The sequence below is a fragment of the Chrysemys picta genome, chromosome 20 (genome assembly GCF_011386835.1).
Source record: "Chrysemys picta bellii isolate R12L10 chromosome 20, ASM1138683v2, whole genome shotgun sequence".
Taxonomy (NCBI): Eukaryota; Metazoa; Chordata; order Testudines; family Emydidae; genus Chrysemys; species Chrysemys picta.
In genome coordinates this window covers 7,788,741-7,815,259 of record NC_088810.1, presented here as the reverse complement: position 1 = coordinate 7,815,259, position 26,519 = coordinate 7,788,741, and the positions used below count along the sequence as shown (strand labels likewise).

The 26,519-nt window shown below is 58.9% G+C and overlaps 1 protein-coding gene across 6 annotated transcripts; it reads right to left on the bottom strand.

The window, feature by feature from the left end:
- Positions 1-23,568, bottom strand: MAG (myelin associated glycoprotein). Of its 6 annotated transcripts, none has more exons than XM_065573768.1 (12): positions 23,380-23,526; positions 17,363-17,567; positions 12,431-12,505; positions 10,471-10,839; positions 8,844-9,140; positions 8,271-8,528; positions 7,564-7,824; positions 6,804-7,091; positions 6,226-6,322; positions 5,161-5,260; positions 4,094-4,133; positions 1-2,978 (listed from the first exon to the last, which is right to left on the bottom strand). In XM_065573768.1, the coding sequence occupies exons 3-11, from the start codon at positions 12,474-12,476 to the stop codon at positions 4,101-4,103; spliced, it is 1,749 nt and encodes a 582-aa protein (XP_065429840.1). In that variant the 5' UTR covers positions 12,477-12,505; positions 17,363-17,567; positions 23,380-23,526; the 3' UTR covers positions 1-2,978; positions 4,094-4,100. The 6 variants fall into 6 exon arrangements, with proteins under 6 accessions (XP_065429840.1, XP_065429841.1, XP_065429842.1 ...); XM_065573769.1 differs by having other exon boundaries at positions 17,363-17,430; XM_065573770.1 differs by lacking the exon at positions 23,380-23,526 and adding an exon at positions 17,730-17,894 and having other exon boundaries at positions 17,363-17,430.
- Between the last annotated feature and the right edge of the window lie 2,951 nt (positions 23,569-26,519).

Sequence of the window (26,519 nt, the reverse complement as noted above, 5' to 3'; positions counted from 1 at the left end):
TGGATTTGTAAAATACATTTTATTTCCTTGGGAATACAAAGTCTGCTGGGTTAAAGTCATTAAACGGTTGGCACCTCACGGAACAACGACACACAACGAAACCGACATAGTCTCGGAATTAATCCAGCTCTCCTGATATGTTCGCTAGCCTAGTTTTACCTGGGAGCAGGGCTGGCTAAGCCAGTGGCACAATTGTGTCCTGTAACACACGTACACACGCGCACACATGCTACTCAAAAGTTACTGCGCTAATCCTGGCTTCAATTATTTTTTACATTCTTCCCTATTTACATAGAAGCCAAGAACGGGAATTGTCCACACGACTTAGTGCCAATCGATGGAGGCGGCGTTCTGGGTTAGGCTGCGGCTCTTTTACAAAGCTCTGGGAACACAAAGCCAAATAGCGGGAGATGGAAATGAAAGCTGGTTGAATTTAAATTTTGGTTTTTGGGGGGGTGGAGGGGGATTCTGTGTTTTCAAACCAAAGAAGGCTCCGAATCGGAACAAAATGGCAACGTTTCCTGCAAAATGAAAATATGCGGTGAAAAAATTTCTTGTTTGGGTTTCAGCTTTTTTAATTGCGAGGTGACGTCGTTCTGGGCTGTGGAAACAGGAGTGGCGGACGTACGACACGGGCGGGACTTGGCCTGCTCTGGGGAGGCCGAAGTTGGAGAACCGTGTCTGGGTTGGGACGCTGCCCGTTCAGAAAGGGGTGGCCCGAATGGAGAGTCCAGGGCAGAGCCAGGAGTGCCGGAACCGGGGGGGCCGCAGGGCCTGACCCCAGCACTTTCTACAGGACATAAGGGTCAGTGCCTGGTGGGGGGGAGGGGAGAGAGGAGCGAGCGAGAGGCGGGTCTTGAGGGGAAGAGGTGGGGAGAGAACAGGGCCTCAGGGGAAGGGGTGGGGGCAGGGAGAAGGAGAGAAGGGGCGGGGCCTCAGGAAGAGGGGCGGGGCCATGGTTCAGACGCTGGTGGCCCGCCCACTATTAGACAGCTTCCACCACTCCTGGGGAGAGCAGCAGAACGGATCAGCGGTTTAGAAAACTTGACCATTGACGAAAGATTAAAATAATCGGGCCTGTTTAGTCTAGTGAAGAGGAGGCTGAGGGCGGACCTGAGAACAATCTTTAAACATGGTCTGGGCAGGGGAGATTGAGGTCAGGTATTAGGAGAAACTTCCGAACGCTCTGGGGCGTTCAGCTCTGGACTCTGCTTCCAGGCAGGTTGTGGGATTCCCGTCAGCGGAGGGTTTTAAGACCAGGTTCGAGAAATGCCGACGGGGATGGTCTGGGGTTACTTGGTTCTGCGGCAGTGCGGGCGGCTGGCTGCCTCGCGAGGTCCCTGGGTCCTTTCCACCCAGCCCTCATGTCGACGTCATTCACGTGGTTCCTTTACCTGCCAGAGCTCTGTGAAGTGGCCTTATTATTATTATACCAGAGCCTCAAGCGCCGTGTTTTATTTTACATCTCATCACGTCACATCCAGCTAATCAATAAATAGAGCCTAGATCCGGGGGCCTGGAAGGGTTAACAGGGTTAGGGGGAGGTCTCTGGGCAGAATTAAGTGCTGGTTAGAGAGTTTTGACCTTGTTAGTCTGGGCTTTTTATTTATTTCGTTTTCTATCATCAGGCAAATATCTGTACAAAAATGACACCAAAAATAAATGACGATTTGTTATAAATTTCCCCCAGGACAGCTGGTGCTGACGGATCATAGAATTCCAGGGGGTCGGACCCAGAACGTGAGCACCTGTTTATCCCAGTGGGAAACAAAGATTACAGCTGTGGGGGTTTGGGGGCTCCTGATATACATCTGAGCCACCCAGAGATTTCCCCTCGGAAGAACGATGTCAATTAGACGTGTGATTTTCTACTGGTCTAGTTATACCAGTAGGACAGGGCTGATCTGTCTATACCAGCACAGCTGTGGGGGCCGTTATCCCAGTAGGACAGGGCTTTAGCCCAGTCCAGTGTATTCCCCTTCCTGGCTGGGGATGGCTGTGCTGGTCTAAGCAGCTGTATACCATAGACAGAAAAACGATGTTGTTCCTTCGGCACGTGGAAAGACAGATTGGGGGAATTAGAACAAGGCCTGGATGGGTTTAGGGAGGATCCGGGCCCGTTTTATACAGGGTCCGCCAGGGCTATCTAGGCAGGTACTTGCATGGGTCCTATAGAGATAGCTCAACGGGGTAATTAACGATTCAACAGGGCTTTGGTTGAGCCTCCCAATCGGTGCCAAATTTAGCCACACAAAAGCCTGGGGTGGGAGGGAATTATGAGCCACATTGTGCACAGGAGAAATTAAGAGATTGTGGGGAAACTGAGGCACACAGCGAGGTTAGGACATACCTCAAGGTAGCACAAAAACTGTAGCATAGGTGGGATTTAAACCGCAGGTCACCTGGGTCCCTGTGCAGGGCCAGACCCACATAACCAGCCATAGGGCTGTCAAAGAAGGGGCATCAGGATATGAGGCGCTGCCCAGACATGCAGCAAGAGACAGTCCCTGCCCTAGCTGAGATCAGGGCCCTGTTGCCCCAGAAGTTGCCCAGACACACAGCAAGAGACAGCCCCTCTCCCAGCTGCATTCAGTCGAAGGTCCTGATTGCAGTGGGTGGGGCTTCCATGACAGGGGGCGTGTCCTGCCATTAGTGGGCGGGGCAGGACCTGCACTCTGCATGGGGTTGATCCCGGTAGGCAGGGTTTCCGTGGCGGGGGCGTGCCTGGTGATTTGGGGGCACAGACAGGTCCTGATTCCAGTGGACGTGGTTTCCGTGGCAGAGCGTGGGTCACTGTGGGGGGTAGGGGGCGCTCACTTGACGCGGATCTCTGCATACTCCGCCAGCTCCTCCGTCAGGGTGTAGCTGTCCTTGGTGGGCAGTTTGGTGAAGTCGATGTTGGCGTAGTCCACGTTCAGGTCCAGGGAGCCCTCGGGCTTGTTCAGGAGGCGTTTGTCAGAGGCCAGGCGCCGCTCGTACTGCGGGGGAAGCAGAGCAGCGTCAACCTGGGTACGATTGGCGTGTTCACCCGTGGGACTCCCTGACACTGGAGAGTATATGGCTAGCCTGCGGGACTCCCTGCCACTGGATATTACAGGATTAACCTGTGGGATTCCTTGGCAATGTATATTATAGGATAAACCTGTGGTACTCCCTGATGGTGAAAATTATAGGCTTACCTGTGAGGCTTCCTGAGCCTGGATATGATAGGGTTACCTGTGGGACTCCCTGACACTGGATATTAACCGCAGGAGTCCCTCCTACTGGGTATTATATTGTTAACTCACAGGACTCCCTCCCCCTGGATATTATGGAATTAACACATGGGGCTCTCTGCCACTGGATATTATAGGATTAACTCACAGGACACCCTGCCACTGGGTTTTAGTGGGGTTAACCATTGGGACTCCCTGCCACTTGATACTAGGGGCACAACCTATTGGATTTGCTTCAGGAGGATGCCATTGGGGTTAGCCGATCCAATAATACCGTAGTTTACCTAGGAAATTCACTGCCACTTGATCTTACTGGGATTACCCAGTGGGACCTTATTGGCGTTAACCTGGAGAACTAATGGTTGCAGGATCCTTTCCAAAGGATGCATTCCTAACCAGAGCTCTCCTGGGCAGGGAGTGCCAGGGGTGCGAGGACTGTCCCATGGGGGGGGTCTGTTAAGATTTTATGCCACAAAGAGACTAGACCACGGAACGAGCAGAGGGAGAAGGGAAAACACCACAACACTGCAAGGAACCTTGCTGCCAGGACAAGGGGCTGCCGATATTCCAAGAAGACCCCCATGCCCTGCCCCACAGCTGAACTGTGAGAGCTACCCAAGCAACAGGATAGAAACCAGAACTGGTGCCCCCTAGAGGAGAAAGGCCCCATGCCCTATTCCCCACCACCATGAGCCCAACAGTCCCCAGTTCTTGGGCCAGATCAGAACCAGCGCCCCCTAGGGGAAAGGCCCTGTGTCCCATTCCCTGCCCAGCCAGTCCGCTGCATGACTGTGGGGTGCAGAAGGGGTCCCCGTGTCCGAGCCAAGGTGTGACGCACACTGGTGGGGGGTGACACAGACTGGGGAATCCAGACTTACCCGGGGGTCAGTGGCTCTCCAGGGAGCAGATCTCCTTAGACTAGCGGAGAAGGAAGAGCTGTCACTGTGTACCTGGGGGGACGACCCCTTGCTGCCGCCCCATACGGAGGATGCCTCTGGGGAGCACCTCCGAAGCCGCAGCTTTACGGACTGGGTCTGGGATGCAAAGGGATGGAAGAATCCCTTCCCCCACCCCATTCACCAGCCTGGGGCTGGATCATAGGAACATAAGAACGGCCAGACTGGGTCAGACCAAAGGTCCATCTAGCCCAGTATCCTGTCTGCCGACAGTGGCCAATGCCAGGTGCCCCAGAGGGAATGAACAGAACAGGGAATCAGCAAGTGATCCATCCCCTGTCGCCCATTCCCCGCTTCTGGCAAACAGAGGCTAAGGACACCATCCCTGCCCAGCCTAACTAACAGCCATTGATGGACCTGTCCTCCATGAACTTATCTAGTTCCCCGAGAGAGGAAAGGCCCCCACGTCCCATTCCCCGCCCCCCTGAGCCAGCCAGTCCGGCTAGATTTCCTCTCCGGTTATGGACACTAAATAGTGCCTGACAACATAGAGGACTCAACTTTATCTAAACTACCCATCCCCATCCACCCGACTCCACTTATCCACATCCCCTCCCTCCATCCATCCACCCCTATACACACCCCTCCCTCCCTCCATCCATCCCCATCCACACCTCTCCACTTATCCACCCCATACCCATTCCCTCCATCCTTTCATCCATCCACCCATTGATCCCCATCCACACCTTTCCACACCCCTCCATCCATCCATCCACTCCTATACACAGTCCTCCACTTATCCACCACTATACACACCCATCCCTCCATCCACCTCATACACACCCCTCCATCCATCCATCCATCCATCCATCCACCCCAGACACACCTCTCCCTTCCTCCCTCCATCCACCCCCATACAAACCCCTCCATCCACCCCATACACACCCCTCCCTCCCTTCATCCCCCCCTCATACATCCCTCCCTACCCACACACACAGCACTCTCTGCACCTCCCTGTTCTCCCCGCCATGCCAGTCCCATCATCCCACCTCGGATTTGTCCAGGGCCCCCGGGGGCCGGTACTCGCCGCTGTATGCCACGGGCGGGTGCTCCAGCTGCACAAAACTGGAGTTTTCATTCACGTTTTTCCTGGGGAGAGAGAGACAGCACAGACACCTCTGTCACTGACGACCCCCACAGTGTAGGGGGGAGATTCTCTGTCACTGGGCAACCCCCACAGTGTAGGGGGGAGATTCTCTGTCACTGGGCAACCCCCACAGCCGGGGGAGGGGGGGATTCTCTGTCACTGGGTGACCCCCGCAGCGGGGAGGGAGGGCAATGCCCTGTCGCTGGGTGACCTCAACCCCCCCTTATGACATTACATATCTCATCCCTCCATTAACAATCTGCATCGCGTAACTGCATCTGCATTAATGACGTAATTTAATAATGAACTTACTAATCTAAAGGTAGCAGTTTGCTCCTGATGTATCAGTAACTGAGAGTTGCTAATGACTTATCAATCATTAATTACCCACCAACCATCTTTGATTAGGATCAATTAATGGCTAATGCCCCAGACTGGTCAATAGGTGGCTGCTAATTACCAAACACGGATTAACATTGGTGCTTCATTAATTATGCCGTTAGTCAGTCATTAGAAATGCCCTTTAACCAACGATTGTGGGTGACCGATCTGGATATAACTGTTTATCCTTCTCCTCCAAAAATGCTCCTTAGTTTTAAGCGAAGAACCGTCACGTGTGTTAATTGTTATTCTGCCTTTATTTAGCGGTACAAAAAATGGCGTCCTTCCCCTGCCAAAATCGCCCTGTCTAAAATAAACGATGAAAACGTGTTTAAAACGATTGTGGCGAATGACACTTAGTTCGGTGGGTGGCCATTTGCCGGCCGCCCCGGTAAGAGCGCCCCTCGTTTGAAAACCCGACTGGATCGGAAGATCCGCCTGGTGATGGCAGTTAGGCCAGGGGTTCTGCCTCGTACCGGCAGTGGACGGTCTGCGATCCGGCCTGGATTCGGGCCCCGGCGTCACCCCGCTCCCGGGACGCCCCGTTCGTTAGTACAGCTGAGCCCCGGGGGGGCTCCGCACTTACTTTTTCCGCGTCTGACTCACGTAACACACGGCGGCGATGAGAATCGCAAAGGCCACCACGGCGCCCACCGGCCCCACCTTCGCCCACATCAGATTGTCTGAAAGCAGCATGGGGCTGGGGTTAGTCCTGGCCTCTGCCAGCAGGGGGTGCTGTGGGCAGTCGGGGGCGGGGTGCTGGCTGTGGGGGAGCTCCCAATTACCCCAGTCCCGGACACTCCCAACAGGGGGCGCTGTGGGGAGCGGGGGGGAGGGGTGCTGGCTGTGGACGGAGCTCCCAGTTACCCCAGTCCCGGACACTCCCAACCGGGGGCACTGTGGGGAGCGGGGGGAGGGGTGCTGGCTGTGGGCGGAGCTCCCAGTTACCCTAGCCCCAGCCTCTCCCAGCAGGGGGCGCTGTGGGGAGCGGGGCAGGAGCACTGGCCATGGGGGGAGCTCCCGGCTACCCCAGCCCCAGCTGCTCCCAGCAGGGGGCGCTGTGGGGAGTGGGGCAGGAGCACTGGCCATGGGGGGAGCTCTCAGTTACCCTAGCCCCAGCCTGTCCCAGCAGGGGGCGCTGTACGGAGCAGGGCAGACACTCACTGGAGTGGTGGAACTGGAGCTGCTGGTTCTTGGTGCCATACAGGTTGCGGGCGGAGCAGACAATGAAGAGCTGCGAGTCCGGCTCCCCGCGCAGCGTCAGGATGCTGGTGACCGTGTAGCCCGTCTTCTGGGAATAGACGAACTCCTGGTCAGTCTCGTTGACCGTCACGTTCCGGGTGGGCAGCTCGAAGGAGATCACGGGCTCCGGATTGGCCAGCACGGCACAGACGCACTGCACCGTGTCCCGAGCCGCCGTGCACTTAGACTCCATGAGGATTATGGGAGCGACTGTGGGGAGAGACGCAGCATCAGCATCGCGGAGATGCAGCCAGCTCTGGGGTGGGACAGCTGGGGAACAGCCATGCATAACACTGCACGGAAACAGTTAGGCTGGTGCTGAAATACAGCGAGCTCTGGGGCAGGGCACAGCCACACAACACTGCACAAGGACGGCCTGCCCCAGAGCTGGTTGAGATATAGCCGCACAAGGACGCCACACGGGGAGAGCTCGCCCGGCGCTGAGATGCAGCCAGCTATGGGACGGGGAAGCTTAGGAACAGCTACACAACACTGCACGGGGATAGCCTGCACCAGAGCTACCTGAGATGCAGCCAGCTCTGGGGCGGGGCAGCTGGGGAACAGCCACACATAACGCTGCCCAGGGACAGCTCGTCTGGTGCTGAGATGCAGCCACCTCTCGGGGGGGAGGAAGTGGGGGAAAAGCCCTGACACCCTCTCCCACCCGGCATGGGTGACTCACACTCCACGGTGAGGTTGAAGGCGGAGCCACGCTGGCCGTACTGGTTCTCCGCCACACACCAGTACTCCCCGTCGTCCTCGTGGGTCACGGCGGGGATCTCCAGCAGCAGCTCGCTCTCGTAGACCACCGTGGCCACAATCTGCTTCTCCTTGAAGATGGTGATGATGGGCTCGGGGTTGCTCTCGGTGGTGCACAGGATAGTCACCGGCTCCCCCTCCACCGCCACTACCGAGGAGTTCACCGACGGCTTCCGCGGGGCATCTGCGGGAGTTGGGCAGGGGTTCACTGACCCACAGAGCCAGAACTATAACCACTAGGCACCACTCCCCTCCCAAAGCCAGGATACAACCCAGGAGTCCTGGCTCCAAGCCTTGCCCCACTTTCCTCCCAGAGCCAGGATAGAACCCAGGAGTCCTGGCTCCCAGCCCCACCCTACTCTAACCACAGGCCCCATTCCCCTCCCAGAGCTAGGATGGAACCCAGGAGTCCTGGCTCCCACCTTCCACCCCCGCTCTAACCACTACGGCCCACTCTTCTCCCACCGCTAGGAAATAGAACCCAGGAGCAGCCCCGACCCCCCCCCCCACTCTAACCACTAGATCTCAATCCCCTCCCAGAGCTGGGCTAGAACCCAGGAGTCCGGGCTCCCAGCCCCTCCCCTCCGCTCTGACCACTAGACCCCTCTCCCCTCCCGCCCAGGCACTCACACATGACGGTGAGGGACAGGGAGCGGTTCACCCGCCCGTACACGTTCTCGGCCACGCAGACGTAGATCCCGTCGTGTGCATGGGTGACGTTGTCCAGCTCCAGCGTCAAGTTGGTGGACGGCTCCTCCCGCAGCACGGCCTCCTCCTTGAACCACGCCAGCAAGGCCATGGGGTTGCTGTCCGCCACGCACAGCAGCACCACGTGCGAGCCCTCCGTGATCTCCAGGGACGAGTTCACCTGCAGGATCCGGGGCACGTCTGCGGTGGGGGAGGCAGAGCTGAGCCTTCGCTTGCGGGACTCCCGGCCACTGGAGGTCAGCGGGATTAACTTGCAGGACTCCCTGCCACTGGAGGTCAGCGGGGTTAACTTGCAGGACTCCCTGCCACTGGGTGTTTGGGGGTTTAGGCCACACTACTGGGTATTAGTGCGGTTAACCCACGGGACTCCCTGCCACTGGGTGCCAGCAGGGTTAACCCACAGGGCTCCTCTTGCTCTAAGCACTAGCCCCCACTCCCCTCCCGGTGCCAGGGCCAGAACCCAGCAGGCTGAGGGGGGCGGTGCTGGTGACTCACACTTGACGTCCAAGGTGGCGAAGGCCTCGAAAAGGAAGGTGGTGTTGGTGTAGGTGACCTGGCAGCCCAGCTCGAGCCCGTTGTTCTCCCGCGAGGGCTGGAACTTGAGCAGGGACACCTGGCTCCAGGTGCCGCTCTCCTCCTCCAGCTGGCCGAAGATAGCCTGTCCCTCCAGCACCTCGTGGTTCAACCAGCTCACCACCGGCTTCATGGTGGGGCAGTTATCCGGCACCACGCACCGCACCTCCGCCTCTGTCCCCACCACCACCGCAGCCGGGGGCACGATGGTGGGTTTGTCTGGCGAGGAAAGAGGCTGGGTGAAGCCAGGGACGCGGGCTCCAACCCACTGGACCCCACTCCCCTCCTGGAGTCGGGGATAGAACCCAGGAGTCCTGCTCCCAGTCCCCCCACCCCGCCGCTTTAACCACTAGACCCCACTCCCCTCCCAGAGCCATAGAGAGAACCCAGGAGTCCTAGCTCCCAGTCCCCTCACCCCACTGCTTTAACCACTAGACCCCACTCCCCTCCCAGAGCCATAGAGAGAACCCAGGAGTCCTAGCTCCCAGTCCCCTCCCCCCGCCGCTTTAACCACTAGACCCCACTCCCCTCCCAGAGCCATAGAGAGAACCCAGGAGTCCTAGCTCCCGGTCCCCTCACCCCACTGCTTTAACCACTAGACCCCACTCCCCTCCCAGAGCCATAGAGAGAACCCAGGAGTCCTAGCTCCCAGTCCCCTCACCCCACTGCTTTAACCACTAGATCCCACTCCCCTCCTGGAGCCAGGGATAGAACCCAGGAGTCCTGCTCCCAGTCCCCCCACCCCACTGCTTTAACCACTAGACCCCACTCCCCTCCCAGAGCCATAGAGAGAACCCAGGAGTCCTAGCTCCCAGTCCCCTCACCCCACTGCTTTAACCACTAGACCCCACTCCCCTCCCAGAGCCATAGAGAAAACCCAGGAGTCCTAGCTCCCAGTCCCCTCACCCCACTGCTTTAACCACTAGATCCCACTCCCCTCCTGGAGCCGGGGATAGAACCCAGGAGTCCTGCTCCCAGTCTCCCCACCCCACCGCTTTAACCATTAGACCCCACTCCCCTCTCAGAGCCATACAGAGAACCCAGGAGTCCTGGCTCCCAGCCTCCCTCTCCTCTAACCACTAGACCCCACTCCCCTTCCAGAGCCAAGGATAGAACCCAGGAGACCTGGCTCCCACTCCCTCCACCCCACCACTTTAACCACTAGACCCTACTCCCCTCCTGGAGCCAGGGGTAGAACCCAGGAGTCCTGCTCCCAGTTCCCGCCTCCCTGGCTCTAACCATTAGACCCCACTCCCCTTCCAGAGGCGAGAAGAGACCCAAATGCGCCCTGATGCAGCAGTAGGGGGTGCTGAGCTCCATGGCACAGGGTGCATGAGTCACTCGGGGGGGGGGGGGGCTCTCTCATCACTGTTAATTCTGAGCCCCGAGAGGGGCAGGGGCCCCATGCCCCATTTCCCCCCCGCCCGAGCCAGCCAGTCTCATGCCCTGAATCTGGATGGCAGCTGGCGCCCCCTAGAGGGGAAAGGCCCCGTGTCCCATTCCCCGATTCAGCCATCCCAGGGGCCTGGCCCCAGCGCCCCCCACTCACCGATGATCTCCAGGTTGCTGTGCTCCGAGTACGTGTACTGGTTGTAGCCGCCCAGGTCCCCGCGGAAGAAGTACTTCCCCGCCAGCTCGGGGCTGAGCCGGCTGAGTTGTAGGGTGCAGTTGCGGGCCTGGAGGTCGCCCAGCAGGTGGGTGCGGCCCTGGAAGCTCTCGTGAACGATGCTGGTGCGCGACTTGTACACCACGGGCGGGTAGTTCCGGGGGTAGGGGCTGTTGAAGTACCAGATGCCGTGCACGACCGAGGGGCGCAGCTCGTCCGGGTAGTCGAAATGGCACGGGATGGCCACGCACGTGCCCTCGAAGGCCATAATGGTCTGCGGCATCCACGCACTCCACGGCCCACCCAGGGTGCCTGGCGGGCAGACGGGAGTGACAGGTGCTGGGCGATGGGGACAGGAACCCGCACGCCCGTCTCCTTTGCCGCCAACCTCTCCTGCCACGGACCGCCCTCCTTCCCGTCGATTTCCCCACTGCCCTCTTCTCTGCCCAGCTGCCAAACTCCGTCGGTCCCTGGTTTGTTACCTGTCTGTCCATCCCTCTCTATCCATCCATCCCCTCTCCACTATCCATCCATCAAGCTATCTCTCCCTCCCTCCACCTAGCCATCCATCCCTCTATCTATCCATCCATCTTTCCCTCCCTCCACTTAGCCATCCATCCCTCTCTATCCATCCATTCATCACTTCACCTGTCCATCCATCCCTCTCTAACATCCATCTCTCCCTCCACCTATCTATCCCTCCATCCCTCTCTCCAACTATCCCTCCATCTCTCCCTCCCCCACCTATCCATCCATCCCTTTCTATCCATCCCTCTCTATCTATCCATCTGTTCCTCTCTCTGCTTATCCATCCATTCCTCCCTCCCTCCCACAAAACATTTATCCACACATCCATCCAATGAACCATTTATCCATCTACCTAACCACCCAACGGTCCATCCATCCATCCATCCATCCATCCATCCAAACAATCCACCACTTATCCATCCACCTACCGACCCAATCATCTGACCAACCATTTGTCCATTTAACCATCCACTTAACCAACCTACCTTCTATCCATCCATCCCCCCACCCACCCAATCATCCATTCACCCAAATCACCATCCAGCCATCCCTGCTTTCATCTCTCTCTAATTATTTCTCAGACACTTGGTGGCGCCGTATCTAAACGCCACCTAAGCAACAAGTGCAATTCAACCTATATAAAATTACAGTTCTGACTCTCGCGGCGTCCTCTTTGACTCGCCCCAATGGATCCTGTTCCGGCGAGGACACCAAGCAGGGTTGCCTGTAGGTTCCCCCCAGCAGGGTCCCCCAATCCTGTGAGCGCAGCCCAAACCCGAGGCCTTTGGGAACCCTCTTCCGGCAGAGCTAGGTCAGGGCTATTCCCGTGCTGGGAACGTTAGACCTAAATGAACACGCACCTGACTCTGGAACTCCTCCCGTGCCTCAGTTTCCCTGCTGACCCAACCACCAGCTTTCAGCGCCCAGTTAGAACCCAGATCCTACTCCCCAAGCTCTCATCATGGCTAGTGGGGTAGGGGAGGAGGTATCCCATGGAGAGCATCCCTCTGTTTCCCCCAATGTGGAGAGCTCCCCAAAACACACACCCACAGCCTTGGAGGACACACACACCCCCATCAGGGAGTAGATAGCTTGTTCTCCTGGGGTACAATAGAGCTAGACAAGGTTCAACAAACTCAGCTCACGTGCCAGGAAAATTTGAACCGCCGATGGTGAGCTGATTGGCAGGGCTGGAAAACCAATCAGATGCACCATCCCGCCCGCTTGGCTATGTCTGTGTGATGACGCAGGGCGAGTGGACAGTTCATGCATTGGGGTGTATGAGCTGCCGACTCCCAGCAATAGCTCTGGTTGTTAGTTCCCGCGAGCCCCAGGTTCAAACCCACCCTCTGGAAACAGGGGGTCCCCTCAGTACCTCCAAATAGGATCCCCAAGGTGAGCAGAACCCCAGCAGCCTTCATCTTCTCAGGGGGCGGCGAGATTGTGTCAACTGGGGAGAGAGAAAAGGGGCTTAGATGAGGTGTGGTTGGTGTTATCCCATCCAGCAGGGGGCGGCGTGCACCCAAACAGAGCAGATTCATTCCTCCCAGCAGGAGGCGCCGGGACCTTCAAACAAACAGTCGGGGAGAGACCAGGGCAAATGGGCACCAAAACTAGAGGTCATTCATTGCAAGCAGCAACTGCTGTGATGCCCCCTCAGGGCCATGCTGGGGATAGAACCCAGGGGTCCTGGCTTCCCCTCCCACATCCACCCTCTGCAATCAGACCCTTCCCTTCCCCTACAGAAGTAAGGATGAAATTAACCAGAAAGAAACTTTCAGGGTGGATCTCAGGGGACAATTCTCCCAATGCAGAGGTATGGGGGAAGTCTCTGAGGTTGGGGAATCACTTCCCAACAAGGGGAAAGAAGTGGGGTCTAGTGGTTAGAGCGGGGGGAGTGGGGGTTGGGAGCCAGGACTCCCGGGGTTCTCTCCCTGGCACTGGGAGGGTAGTGGGGTCTAGTGGTTAGAGCGGGGGGAGTGGGGGTTGGGAGCCAGGACTCCCTGGGTTCTCTCCCTGGCACTGGGAGGGTAGTGGGGTCTAGTGGTTAGAGCGGGGGGGCTTGGGAGCCAGGTCTCCTGGGATCTCTCCCTGACACTCGGGAGATTTAACCCCAGGCCCGGGTAGGTGTTTCCCATCCCCGGTTGCCCCACAGGCTCTCAGCTGTGACTCCAACAGGGCAGGGAGATCCCTGGCCCAGGGGGGAGAAATGCAGCCTGAACCCAACCCAAGGAAACATGGGAACAGAGCAGTCACTGCTGTTCTCACAATGGCCTCACGATGGCAGTGGGGCCTCGCAGAAACGCAGCCACATTCACACACAGTAAAATAGTAGCAGAGCCAGGGAGAGAACCCAGGAGTCCTGGTTCCCAGCCATCCCGTCTTAACCTCAAAGACAGTCCCCCTGGGGACACAGACGCTCCCCTATTAGCAGCACAACTCCCAGGCTGGTCGGTTCCGACTCCGAAGTTGTGGTGGCTGCCCCGGGCTCCGACGGGCACCGTGGGGAGCTAGCGATGGAGCAGCCCTGAGAGACACAACGGCTTGGAGGGCCCAGGCCTTGAACAGTCACTATGACACAGGGCCTGGAGGGGGTGGCTAGGACCGACTCAACCCAGAGCTCCATAGGCCTAGACCTTGAGTAGCCCCATGGCATGGGGGGAAGGAGAAAAGGGGTCTATGGGGCCAACCCTACCCAACCCTAGACTCTGAGTAGCAGACCTGGGGGAGGGGGTAGAGAGGTCTGTGGAACCAACCCTACTCAGGCCTAGGCCTTGAGTAGCCCCACGACATGGGGAGAAGGGGATGAGAGGCCTATGGAGAGAAGCCAACCCCACTCAGGCCTGGACTATGAGTAGGGTTGCCATTCATCCAGTTTTTGACCAGAACTCCCCGTCGAAAAGGGACCCTGGTGGCTCTGGTCAGCACCGCTGACTGGGCCGTTAAAAGTCTGGTTGGCAGTGCAGCGGGGCTAAGGCAGTCTCCCTGCCTGCCCTGGCCCTGCGCCACTCCCGGAAGCGTCCGGCACGTCCCTACAGCCCCTAGGCACAGGGGCGATCAGGGAGGTTCCGTGCACTGCCCCTGCCCCCAGCCACGGCTCCGCAGCTCCCATTGGCCAGGAACCATGGCCAATGAGAGCTGTGGGGGTGGTGCTTGCGGGCGCAGGCTGCTCGCAGAGCCCCCGACCCCTCTGCCTAGGGGCCACTGCTGCAGGGACATGACGGCCACTTCCGGGAGTAGTGCGGGGGAGCCTGCCTGAGCCCCGCTGCGCCACCAACCGGGAGCTGCCTGAGGTAAGTGCCACCCATGCACTGATGCCCCTCTCGCTCCCCAACCCGCTGCCTCAGCCCTGAGCCCCCTCCTGGAGCCTGCACTCTGCACCCCCTTCCACACCCCAACCCCCTGCCCCAGCCCGGAGCCCACTCCTGCACCCCAAACCCCTCATCCCTAATCCCACCCTAGAGTCCTCACCCCCTCCTGCACCCCAACTCCCTGCCCTAGCCCAGAGCCCTCTCCTGCACCCTAAACCCCTCATTTCTGGCCCCACCCCAGAGCCCGCACCCCAAGCCGGAGCCCTCACCCCCTTCCACACTCCAACCACCTGCCCCAGCCCGGAACCCCCTCCTGCATCCCAAACCACTCATCCCCAATCCCACCCTAGAGTCCTCACCCCCTCCTGAAAGCAACCCCCTGCCCCAGCCTGGAGCCCCCTCCTGCACCCTGAACCCCTCATTTCTGCCCCCACCCCAGAGCCCGCACCCCAAGCCGGAGCCCTCACCCCCTCCTACACCCCAACTCCCTGCCCCAGCCCAGAGCCCTCTCCTGCACCCTGAACCCCTCATTTCTGGCCCCACCCCAGAGCCCTCACCCCAAGCCGGAGCCCTCACCCCCTCCCGCATCCCAAGCCCCTGCCCCAGCCCAGTGAAAGTGAGTGAGGGTGGGGGAGAGCGAGCGACAGCGGGAGGGGGGACGGAGTGAGTGGGGGATGGGGCCTCTTATAAGAGGCAGGGCAGGGGCGGGGCCTCAGAGAAGGTGTGGGGCAGGGGCGTTCGGGTTTTTGTGATTAGAAAGTTGGCAACCTTAATGAGAGGCCTATGGGTAGGGTTACCATACGTCCTCTTTTTCCCGGACACGTCCGGCTTTTCGGCACTCAAACCCCCGTCCGGGGGGAATTGCCAAAAAGCCGAACATGTCCGGAAAAATGGCGGCTCTGCTCCTCCCCGACTCTTCGGCTCTGTTTAAGAGCCGGGCTGCCCGAGCGCTACCGGCTTCGGGCAGCCCCGTGCCTCCAGACCCTGCGCTGCCGGAGCCCGGGAGGGGAAGTGCCCGGCCGGGGGCGCAGGGTCCGGAGGCATAGGGGCTGCCCAAAGCCCGAGCGCTACCGGCTTCACGGTTTGCTGGGCAGCCTCCAGACCCTGCGCCCCCGGCTGGGCGCTTCCCCTCCCAGGCTCCAGCTGCGCTGGGGAAGCGCCAGCTGGGGGCGCAGGGTCTGGAGGCTGCCCGGCAAACCGTGAAGCTGGTAGCACTGGGGCAGCCCTTTCCCCCTGGCTGGGAGTGGGAGGGAGGAGGGCGGAGTTAGGGTGGGGAAGGGGCGGAGTTGGGGCGGGGCTAGGGGTGGGGAAATGGGGGGGGCCATGGCCCGTGGAGGGTCCTCTTTTTTTATTTATGAGATATGGTAACCCTACCTATGGGGCCCAGTCTGCCCAGGCCTCTGCAAGCCAGAGGCAAGATGGCTGCCGGGCAACACGGCTCCAGCCCCTTGCCCGCATCAGGCCCCATTTCCAAGCCTCCGCCACTCCCCAACCCCCTGGCACAGGCTGGTTGCCAGGGCCCAGCCCTGGCGTGAGCCCCACGGGCCGTGGAGCCAGCCCTGTCCTGATGCAGGGCGGTCCCATAACCCTTCGGGGGAGGCCTCGGCCCTCCTGATTCCTCCCCCATGACTCTGCCCCACCCCCCTCATTCCTGATCCTCCCCCCGGGTCCCCTCCCCAGAATAGCTCTCCTGATCTGCCCTCCAACACCTCCAGCTGCCCACCCCCCAAAAAATCCTGACCCCCATTTCCCCTGAAGCCGCCAGGCCCCCCCCCCTTTTCTCCCCCTGAATCGCCTCAACCCCTCATGTCCTCTGCGGTCCCATCTCCAAATCCTGCCCTCTGTCCCCCCCAATCCATTGGCTCTCCATCTGCCCCCCTAAATTCTCTGAACCCCTCCAGTCCTCAACCTCTGGCCCCTAAGCCCCAGACCAGCCCCAGCTCCCCACAAGCCCTCGCCTGGCTCTGTGCCCACCCAACGCTCCTCCCACCAATCCCGTCCGCTGGGGGGCGGGGGTCTCCCATCCAAGCCGTGACACACACACCCACGCTCAGCTGGGGAGAAAAGCCAGGGGCAGCAGGCCTAGGCCGGGGGTAGCCAGGTGACGCGGGGCTCGGCCTCCCGGTCATGGGCATGGCTGCCATCTATGACCGGGGTTTGGCATCAGTTTGGGTTACAGGCACTGAGAGAGCTTATCAGGAGCCCGTGTGGAACGAGTGGGGCGTCCGGACACCTGGGTTCTGGCTCTGGGAGGGGAGTGGGGTGTAGTGATTAGAGCAGGGGGGCTGGGCACCAGGACTCCTGGTTCTATTCTCTTTTGATCAGTAGTGACTAGCACAACCCCACCCCGCTTGCTACATGGGTCCCAGGAAGATAAACATGCGACTTCTCCCCATCTGAGGGACAAAGGCCTTTGTGCCCCCAGAGGGAAAATGTCATCAGAGCTACAAGGCTCATTAATCATCCGGAGTCTGGACTCCCAGCACCTTTGTTCTCACCACTAGACCCCACTCCCCTCCCCTCCCAGAGCTGGGGATAGAACCCAGGAGTCCTGGCTCCCAGCCCCCCTGCTCTAACCACTAGACCCCACACCCCATCCCAACCAGGGACAGAACCCAGGAGTCCTGGCTCCCACACATCCCCTGCTCTAACCACTAGACCCCACTCGCATCCCCCAGTCAGGGACAGAACCCAGATGTCCTGGCTCCCAGACCCCCTGCTCTAACCACTAGACCCCACTCCCCTCCCAAAGCCAGGGACAGAACCCAGGCGTCCTGGCTCCCAGCCCCCTCTGCTCTAACCACTAGACCCCACTCCCCCCCCCAACCAGGGACAGAACCCAGATGTCCTGGCTCCCAGCCCCCCTGCTCTAACCACTAGACCCCACTCCCCTCCCAAAGCCAGGGACAGAACCCAGGCGTCCTGGCTCCCAGCCCTGCCTGCTCTAACCCACCCGAGCCCAGTCTGGCACATGACGACGCTCCGCAATCTCGTACCTTTGAGTGTCCTCCTGGCTTTCTAACCCCTCGGCGACTCCGGCATGAAGGTGGCAAAATCCCGGCACCTGTAACCGAAGGGACCGGCGGGGTCAGAGCCACGAATGGACCCCGGAGTGATCAGAGTCCCTGGTCCGAGGCAGCGTCCGGAACAACACCCCCCTCTGCACAGCTGGGACCGGCCTTTCCAGAGAGCAGCTCCAATCTGGGTCAGCAGGAAGCGGGGGATACCAGGTTAGGGGGACCCCAGATCTGATCCCCGGCAGTGGGGAAGGGGGATTAGCAGGCTCAGGGATTGATCCGGGGGGCAAGGAAAAGGGGAACCCCAGGCTAGGTGGTGACTGAGCTGGGGGGCAGCAGGCGATACCGGTGCAGAGAGCTCCCACGGTGTGGCGCCAGCCTCCCCCTCACGGATCCCACCGCTGGCTCTCAGCGGGGCAGCGTCCCATCCCGGGCCAGCCGCTGGCACTGGCGTCCCCTCCCGCAGCCGGCGAGCTGGGGTGCCGGTTGCTCTGCGTTGCTGCGAGCGAGCGGAGCCCACACACAAATTCCTCCGGCTCAGCGTGTGCGTGGGGGGGACCTGCCACCGGGGGGATGGGGAGCCAGCTTCACGTGCTGGCTGCCACTCCCGGCACAGCTCTCTGCCTCCCGGGGCTGTGGGGCTTGGGGAGGTGGCCCCACAGGGCCCCAGTGGGTCTGGCCCTCTGGTCCCACTGGGCCAGAGGAAGGATAGTTCGGCTCTGAGTTTATTGATGCATCTTCCCCGGAGAGGAGATCAGAGACTGCAGGACTCCTGAGTTCTATCCCTGGTCTGGGAAGGGAGTGGGGTCTAGTGGTTAGAGCAGAGGGGCTGGAAGCCAGGGCTCCTGGGTTCTATGATCCCTGGCAGATACAAGTCCATGGCAGTTTGAACTGAAGACCCGGATTTCCCTGGCCAAGGTCACGTGACACCCTCAGCCCATGGATTCATTCCAGGGGCAGGAATTCCTGGCATGCCTGTCGTGTGCTGCCAACACATTTCCCCCCCTACGCTCCCCAGCTCCCCCCCTCCCCGCCCAGGGGAGACACAGCTGGGCACAAAGGAGCCTGTGTAATGCCCCCACGCTGGGCACACGCTGGGCACACCCAGAATCTCTCCAGCTGATGGGACCCGCGCCAGTCCTGGGCTCTAATTCACAGCGTTTCTCTTCGCAAAAAGCGTAAACACTTTGAAATGTAGAGACAGGGAGGGTTCGCCCGGTGCTGAGATGCAGCCACTTCTGGGGAGGGGTAAATCTGGGAAACAGCCACACAGCAACACGCACAGCTTCAGCTCGCCTGGCACTGAGATCCCCATGTGGCGTCACTGTGCAGCTGTTCGCCAGCTGCCCCACCCCAGAGGTGGCTGCATCCAGCACTGCGGGAGGCCTGCAGCGTTATGTGTGGCCGTTCCCCAGCTGCCCCACCCCAGAGGTGGCTGCATCCCAGCACTGGGGGAGGCCTGCCCTGTGTAGTGTTATGTGTGGCTGTTCTCCAGCTGTCCTGCATCTCAGCACCGGGTGAGCCATCCCCGCGCAGTGTTGCTGTGTGGATGTTCCCCTGCTGCCCCAGCCCCACCCCAGAGATGGCTGCATCTCAGCTCCAGGCGAGCCATCCCCGTGCCTATGCGGCTGTTCCCCAGCTGCCCCGCCCCAGAGGCTGCTGCATCTCCCGTGTGGGCGGATTGAATTTTCAAGGCTCTTTGCAAAAATCGCTACTGATCTCTGAGTCATCTAGGCAAATTCTGCTCCCAGTTACGCCCCCCGAGCTCTGTCTGACTGATCCGGCGCCGTGGGGAGCCAGGGCCCGCAGGATACGGCCCCTAATAATTATAAGGATGATGACGCTTCGCTTCACAGAACAGATGGCAGCCGGCGCGGCTGACTTCAGCTAAGGAACAACGCTGTCTGCCTGTGCCCGTGTGACGGCGATCGCCAGGGCCAGTTCCCAGCTCCGGCTCAGAGCCAGCCTGATCGACCCATCCCTGGGCCAGCTTCCACAGGAAACCTGACAGCCCCTAGGGTCAGGGGAATAGCCGGGGCATGGGGAGGAGTGTGTGGGGGGGTGTAATCCCACTCCATGCCCCAGTGGGAGGAGATTAGACAGCTAGAGAGATAGAAGGGATGGATGGATGGGAAAACAAAAGGAGGGAGGGATGGAGGGAGGGAGGGAGGGTGTGTATATGGATGGATGGATGGATGGATGGATGGATGGATAAGCGAGGGAGGGAGGGCGTGTAGATGGATGGATGGATGGGGAAGCAAAGGAGGGGATGGATGGACGGAAGGTTGGATGGGTGGATGGAGGGAGGGCATGTATATGGATAGATGGATGGGGAAGCAAAGGAGGGGATGGATGGACGGAAGGTTGGATGGGTGGATGGAGGGAGGGCATGTATATGGATGGATGGATGGAGAAGCAAAGGTGGGGATGGATGGAGGGATGGAAGGTTGGATGGGTGGATGGGTGGATGGAGGGAGGGCGTGTATATGGATGGATGGAAGGTTGGATGGGTGGATGGAGGGAGGGAGGAAGGGAGGGATGGAGAGAGGGCATGTGGATGGATGGATGGATGGATGGATGGGGAAGCAAAGGAGGGGATGCATGGAAGGTTGGATGGGTGGATGGAGGGAGGGCATGTATGTGGATGGATGGATGGATGGAGAAGCAAAGGTGGGGATGGATGGAAGGTTGGATGGGTGGATGGGTGGATGGAGGGAGGGCGTGTATATGGATGGATGGAAGGTTGGATGGGTGGATGGAGGGAGGGAGGAAGGGAGGGATGGGAAGAGGGCATGTGGATGGATGGATGGATGGATGGGGAAGCAAAGGAGGGGATGCATGGAAGGTTGGATGGGTGGATGGAGGGAGGGCATGTATGTGGATGGATGGATGGAGAAGCAAAGGTGGGGATGGATGGAGGGATGGAAGGTTGGATGGGTGGATGGGTGGATGGAGGGAGGGCGTGTATATGGATGGATGGAAGGTTGGATGGGTGGATGGAGGGAGGGAGGAAGGGAGGGATGGAGAGAGGGCATGTGGATGGATGGATGGATGGGGAAGCAAAGGAGGGGATGCATGGAAGGTTGGATGGGTGGATGGATGAAGGGGGGAAGGGAGAGAGGGAGGGAGCGCGTGTATATGGATGGATGGATAGATGGATGTGGCAGCTGGGCTATTACCCCTGACGGTGACACTGACAGGCATCGGCTGATCTGTCAAACTGCCGACCTCCCCCAGGGCCGAAGGAGCTGCTGATGGACTGAGTGCCTGGGTCCCCCCCCTCAGGGGGGGGTGGTTAGTGACATGAGACAAGGCAGAGCTGTTTAAATGCAACACGTCAGCTAAGTACAAGTCCAAGCCCCCTCCAGTGGCCTGGCCCACACTGAGGATAAAAGCCTACTGCTGCTGCCAGTTAATGGAGCGACTCCTTTATGCCACCTAGAGGATAACAGCCCTGCTACCGCTGCCAGCTAATAGAGCGAGTCCCTTTAGCACCATCTCTAGCGGATCACAGCCTGGTTGCTGCTTCGATAGTAGGTGTCCATGCGTTGCACAGGTAGATTCCCGGTTCAGAGCCAGCTCGGTCTCACAAGCACATGGGGCAACTTCACCCCCAGCCCGGGGTGCTGCATCGAGGCCAAGGGTGAATCTGGGGGAGCCATCGTGGGCACTGGGATGCTGCTTTCAATCAACAGCCTGTCTGTGCAGTGTGTGTACGTGTGTCTCGGATCCCTGCCTCCAGCGTGTGTCTGTCTCCGGGGCTCCCCAGCCCCTCACGTGTTCTCCCAGCTGCTCTGCACCAGGGGGGTGTGACCGATTCCCCTCCCAGCAGCAGCTGTGCTCCCGCCCCACAGCTTCGGGGCTGCCCGCTCGCGGCCGGGGGAAAGGATCTCAAGGCCTTTGCTGTGCCCCCTGCTGGCAGGGGCCGATACAGCCAGTACGGTGAGCGTGAGGAGACACCCCCCCCCCCACTCAGGGGAGATAATGATACATGTGAATCATTCCTCTGCCTACCCCTCCACTGCTGCCTCTGTCTCTCTAGCCCCCCACTCCCCGCCCAGAGCCTGGGACTGGACCCAGGAGTCCTGGCTCCCACTCGTAGGTATAGGCACAGACTACATAGCCGGTATCTTTGGAAAATCACAGCAGTAGCACTGGGACTGACGGCTCTGGGAGAGGAGTGGGGTCTAGTGGTTAGAGCAGGGGGCGCTGGGAGCCAGGACTCCTGGGTTCTATCCCCTGCTCTGGTAGGGGAGCAGGGTCTAGTGGTGGGAGCAGCGGGCAGATCACATTTCTCTCTGGGGCCCCATTCCCTTTGCCCCTCGATGGCTGGTTCTCAAGCACCAGGCTCTGTGTGGCTCTTCACAGCAGGTGGCGACAGCCCCCGAATGGCACAGCCTGGCAGCGCCACGCTGCGCCCCTCCAATAACAAAGCTGTTTGTCTGGGGCTGTGCCGATAACTGGGCTGTGCAATCCGCTGATGTCACATGGCGGGGGGAGGGGGCTGCGGGTCGGGAGTGAGAGGCACCGGCAGAGCTGGGAGGATTGGGGGGAGCCCAGGGCTGGGATCGCAGGGGTTGTGTGTCGGGAGTGAGGGGCACCGGCAGAGGGGTGCGTGTGTGTGTATGTTTGTGTGTGAGATAGAGCACTGCCCCCTGCTGGATGAGATCTATCTGTGTCACCTGCCAGGTGTGGGGGTAGGACAGGTGTACCCAGCCTGGCTTCGTGTTGTGATTCTCTGTGATGTGTTAAGGGGAATCGCTCTCGCTCGTCCCGTTGTCCTGTCCCCACTGGGGTCTCAGACATACCCTTGCCAGCAGCCCTGGCTCTCCCTGTTACTACAGCACTAGGGACACACTCCACGATAACAAACCAGGTTCTGCTCTCAGCGGAGACCCTACAATAACAAACCAAACTGAACCAACCTAGTGCATGGAGACCCTACAATAACAAACTGGGCTGCACAGCCCCAGTGCTCCAGAGAGACCCTACAACAACAAACCAAACTGCGCCAACCTAGTGCACGGAGACCCTACAATAACAAACCAAACTGCACCAACCTAGTGCACAGAGACCCTACAATAACAAACCAAACCACTCAGCCCTCAAACTCACAAGTCTTTGCAGCCCCAGAGCTAATGCACAGCCCACACTGTTTAAAATTCAGATTCTGGTGCAACCTTAACTAAGGCAGAGTCAGTACCCAGCTGAGTTGTTAGACACAAAATGATCCCTTGCCTGGCTCTGAGATGCAGCCACCTCTGGGTTGGGGCAGCTGGGGAACAGCCACACATAACACTGCAAAGGGATGGTTTACCTGGCACTGAGATGCAGCCATCTCTGGGCCATGGCAGCTGGGGAATTGAGGCACAGAGCAACCAAGTGCCTAACTTCCAGTGGGGAGTCTAGGGGGCAGCAATAGGAATTGAACAGGGTGTCACTGAAGTACTAGGCTGGAGCCCTGACCATTGGCCCATCCTGCCTCCCTGGCCCTGCTACTGAGTCTGTTGCCTAGGATCCGCGAAGCTGACTTGCTCGGGAGAGAGGCCAGGACTTCAGGGTAACATGGGGCCAGAACCTCGCATCTGGGCATCTCTTGTTTAAAGGCGGCTGGGCTGAAACTCCAGAGTCCCTGGCTGGGAAGTCACTGCTGTTACACCAAAAGGGAAACTGAGGCTAACAGAACCCAAGACGCCTGGCTCCCAGCCATTCCCCCCCCCCCCAGCTCTAACCACTAAACCCCACTCTCCTCTCAGAGCAGGGGATAGAACCCAGGAGTCCTGGCTCCCAGTGCAGCAACTATCCTCCGGCCTCATAAAAGAGACGCATTAGCTGCTCCCTTTAAGATCCTTAATTGTGCCAAATTACTTCCTGACCCTGCCAGCCGGGGTCCCATCCATGCCCAGAAGCAGAGCGTGGCCACCCCCGCCCCTGGTTCTCCTTTCACCAGGTCCTAACGCTGCCTCAATGCCCCCTCGTCCCATGGAGACACCTACCCAGAATCCACAGGTTGTCTCCAAGCGTCCGATCTCCGGGGTCCAGCCGAGATCTGGGAAGGGTTTGTGTCCTTGGGGTGGGTACCAGCGTCTGCCAGCCTCGATGGCAGGCTCACCAGAGCCAGATGGGCACGACGAGGAAGCGACAGAGCAGGACTCAGCACAATGGCTCCCTTTGTAGGGGAGTTCGGGGCCAGATGTGGGGCAGGGCTTATGTACTGATGGGAGGAGCGGCGGGGACAGGGGGGAGGAAGGAAAAGGGGGTTGGGGTGGGATCTGGGAGGCAAGGGGGCTGGGGCCAGAATCTCGGGGGGTGGGGGAAGACAGGCAGGAGGAGCTCCCCCCACCACACACAGAGCCCCCCCCACACTCCCCAGAGCCCCAATAGACACACACACTAAAATACAGCCCCCACACACACAGCCCACCGCCCCCCCAAAAGAGCCACCATGCCAATATGCCTCAGTTCCCATCCAGCTCCAGGACATGGCTTATGGGGGAGGGGGCTTTGCCCTCTAGGGGGCTCTGGCTCTGATTCAGCCCCATGGCAAGGGACTGGCTGGCTGAGGGGGGGCGGGGAATGGGGTATGGGGCCTTTCTTATCTAGGGGGCACTGGCTCCCTGGGCTGGAACTGGGGAGCTCTGTGTCCACAACCATCAGCCCTTTCCCCAGGGCAGATGTGTCCTGCTGGGATCTGGGGCTGAGGCCTCGGCCAGCGCGTTACACGGGGCGCTCTGAGCAGGGGCTGGATTCGACCCAGGGATCGGCGGCGAAAGGCCAGCGAGCAATCCCCACTCAGCCAGCCCCCTGCGCGCATCATCGATGCTCAAAGGCCAACCCTGCCGCGCTGCCGGGCGGACTCGGACGCTGCAGGTGCAGCTGGGCCCACGACGCCTCTGGTGGGCTCCATAAAGACGGGCAAAACTTCACAAAACATGGGCCCAGTGTAACTGGGGAGCCTGATCGGTTAGGAGCCACAGATTCTGGGGCCAGCCAGCACGGTCTGCAATTGACCAGCCCAGCTGAGATGCATCAGGTGTTTTCTATGAAGGACTGGGGGGGGGGGGGAGGGATGCAGGAAGGTGGGTAGGTGACTGATTGATTGATTGGGCTAGTAGTGGAGCTGAGCGAAGAGCCCCTGCGGCCGGCACATTCTGTGCTATGTTGCCAGTGTTGTTTGTGTGAATAAAGCAACGCTCTGGAAAAGGGACCTGAAAGATTCAGGGAGACCTGCCATGGCATAAGAAGCGTACAAGGAATCATTGCATTCGATTATAGCCAGGGGGGCAGTGTACACAGATCTAAAACAGAGATCTCCCATGCAGAGTGTTGAACATGGTGCCCGGCTGGCCAAGGACAAGCATCTTTTGGAAGGAAGATTTCCATGAAGGAACAGCGTCCTTGGCCCATTTTACTCACCCCATTGCTACACTATGTCTATATATAGGCTTGGAAGGATTAGCTTTTTATCGGTAAATGTCGATTTCACCATACACACGCAATGGGGTTGCCAGTTTTGGTTGGACGTACTCCGGGAGTTTCATCACGCGACATAATCTTTCATTAAAGGTTAATCGTTCACTCCTGGAGGCTCCAGGGCAATCCTGGAGGGTTGGTGACTCTACACACAAACCGACGAAAAATTATTCCCATCGACAAAAATGTAAACTATTTGACAGGCAAAGTAAGAAAACAGCAGCTTGTGAGATTATCACCGTTTGATTTAGGGCGGTTTACTTTGTATATTTGGAGACATGATATTGACAACTTGTGTTCGAACGGCTCGAAAGCTTTGTTGTTTTGAATCTCCACATCCGGAAGGGACCATCGGTGACAGAAGATGCTCGTGGAAGGACAAGGTGGTGTCCTGGATGGATCAAAAGGACTAGTCAGCCCTGAAGAGGTTCACAGAGGATCATGCAAAGAGCTCCAGGGATGGAGCTGCCCCATAAAAGGGAGATTGCAGAAGGACCATTATGTCGCTGTTATTGTGACTATTTGTACTGTCATCGTGCCTGAAAGCACCAGTCCCAGACCACAACCCCACTGTGCTAGGAGCTGTACGTTATCATTTATTAGGTGCATTACAGGAGCAGTAAACAGTCTTAGGCATGGCCCATGGCTCCATTGTGCTAGGTGGTGTACATTATTAGTACTATTTATTAAGTGCATTACAGTAGCATGTAGGCGCCCCAGTCAGGGACCAAAACTCCCTGCTGTACATTAATAGTGCAATTTATTAGGTGTATTACGGTAGTGCCTAGGCCCTCCATTCATGGCCCAGGGCCGGTTGCGCTAGGCGCTGTACAAACACAGAACAAAAAAAGACAGTCAGGAAGGGGGCCGGTCTCATCACATTGCAGTTTGCTGATCCACATCTGTGGCTGGCCCCGGAGCTGAAGTGGAAACTGAGGCACGAATCGCCTGACGCCAGATGGGATGGGCGGCGAGGTGCACCCAGCCTGCCTGCACCAATGCAACATGTTCCCGACCCAGCGTGCCCTAGCACAGCATATGTCTGTGCCTGGTGTAACCCTCTGCTTGCCTGCGGTTTAAATCCGCCTGCGTGCACCAGAGCCCAGGGCAAGTGCTACGTGGCAGGCAGCGGAGTAATGTAGGTACTAGTCTCTGTTAACCCACCTCTCGGAGCGGCGCTAGCTAGATGGACAGAAGAATTCCACCACTGACCTAGCTGCGTCTACACTGGGGCTTGACCTAACTAACTCACGCTGGGTCGAGCTGATTTCTAGATGTCAATTCAATAGCTCTTCCCCCTTGCTGCTGTTCACCCCGAAACATTTGGTGGGCTAAGCCAGCCAATCTCTTTCAGTCAATCCCCTCTCCTAAGGTCCGCTCTGCATTCCCCTGAGCCTCGGAGCCGACCACCTCCACGCCCGGGCCAGCGTGAAGCCAAGGATTTCGAGATGAACTTGTGTGGCAGCCGTCATGCCAGCGGCCCAGAAACCTTCCTTCATGGTTTGTTTGACCTCTAGCGAACAACTTCTCAGAGGTCTGGTAGCTAAACCAGGAGAGTCAGTCCCTGCTGTGTCCTGGCACGTGTCTCTCAAACGTTTGAGGTGCCACGCCCTGCAGGTGCCCAGTGCAAAGCTCCGATCTTGAGTCACGCACGCACATTCCT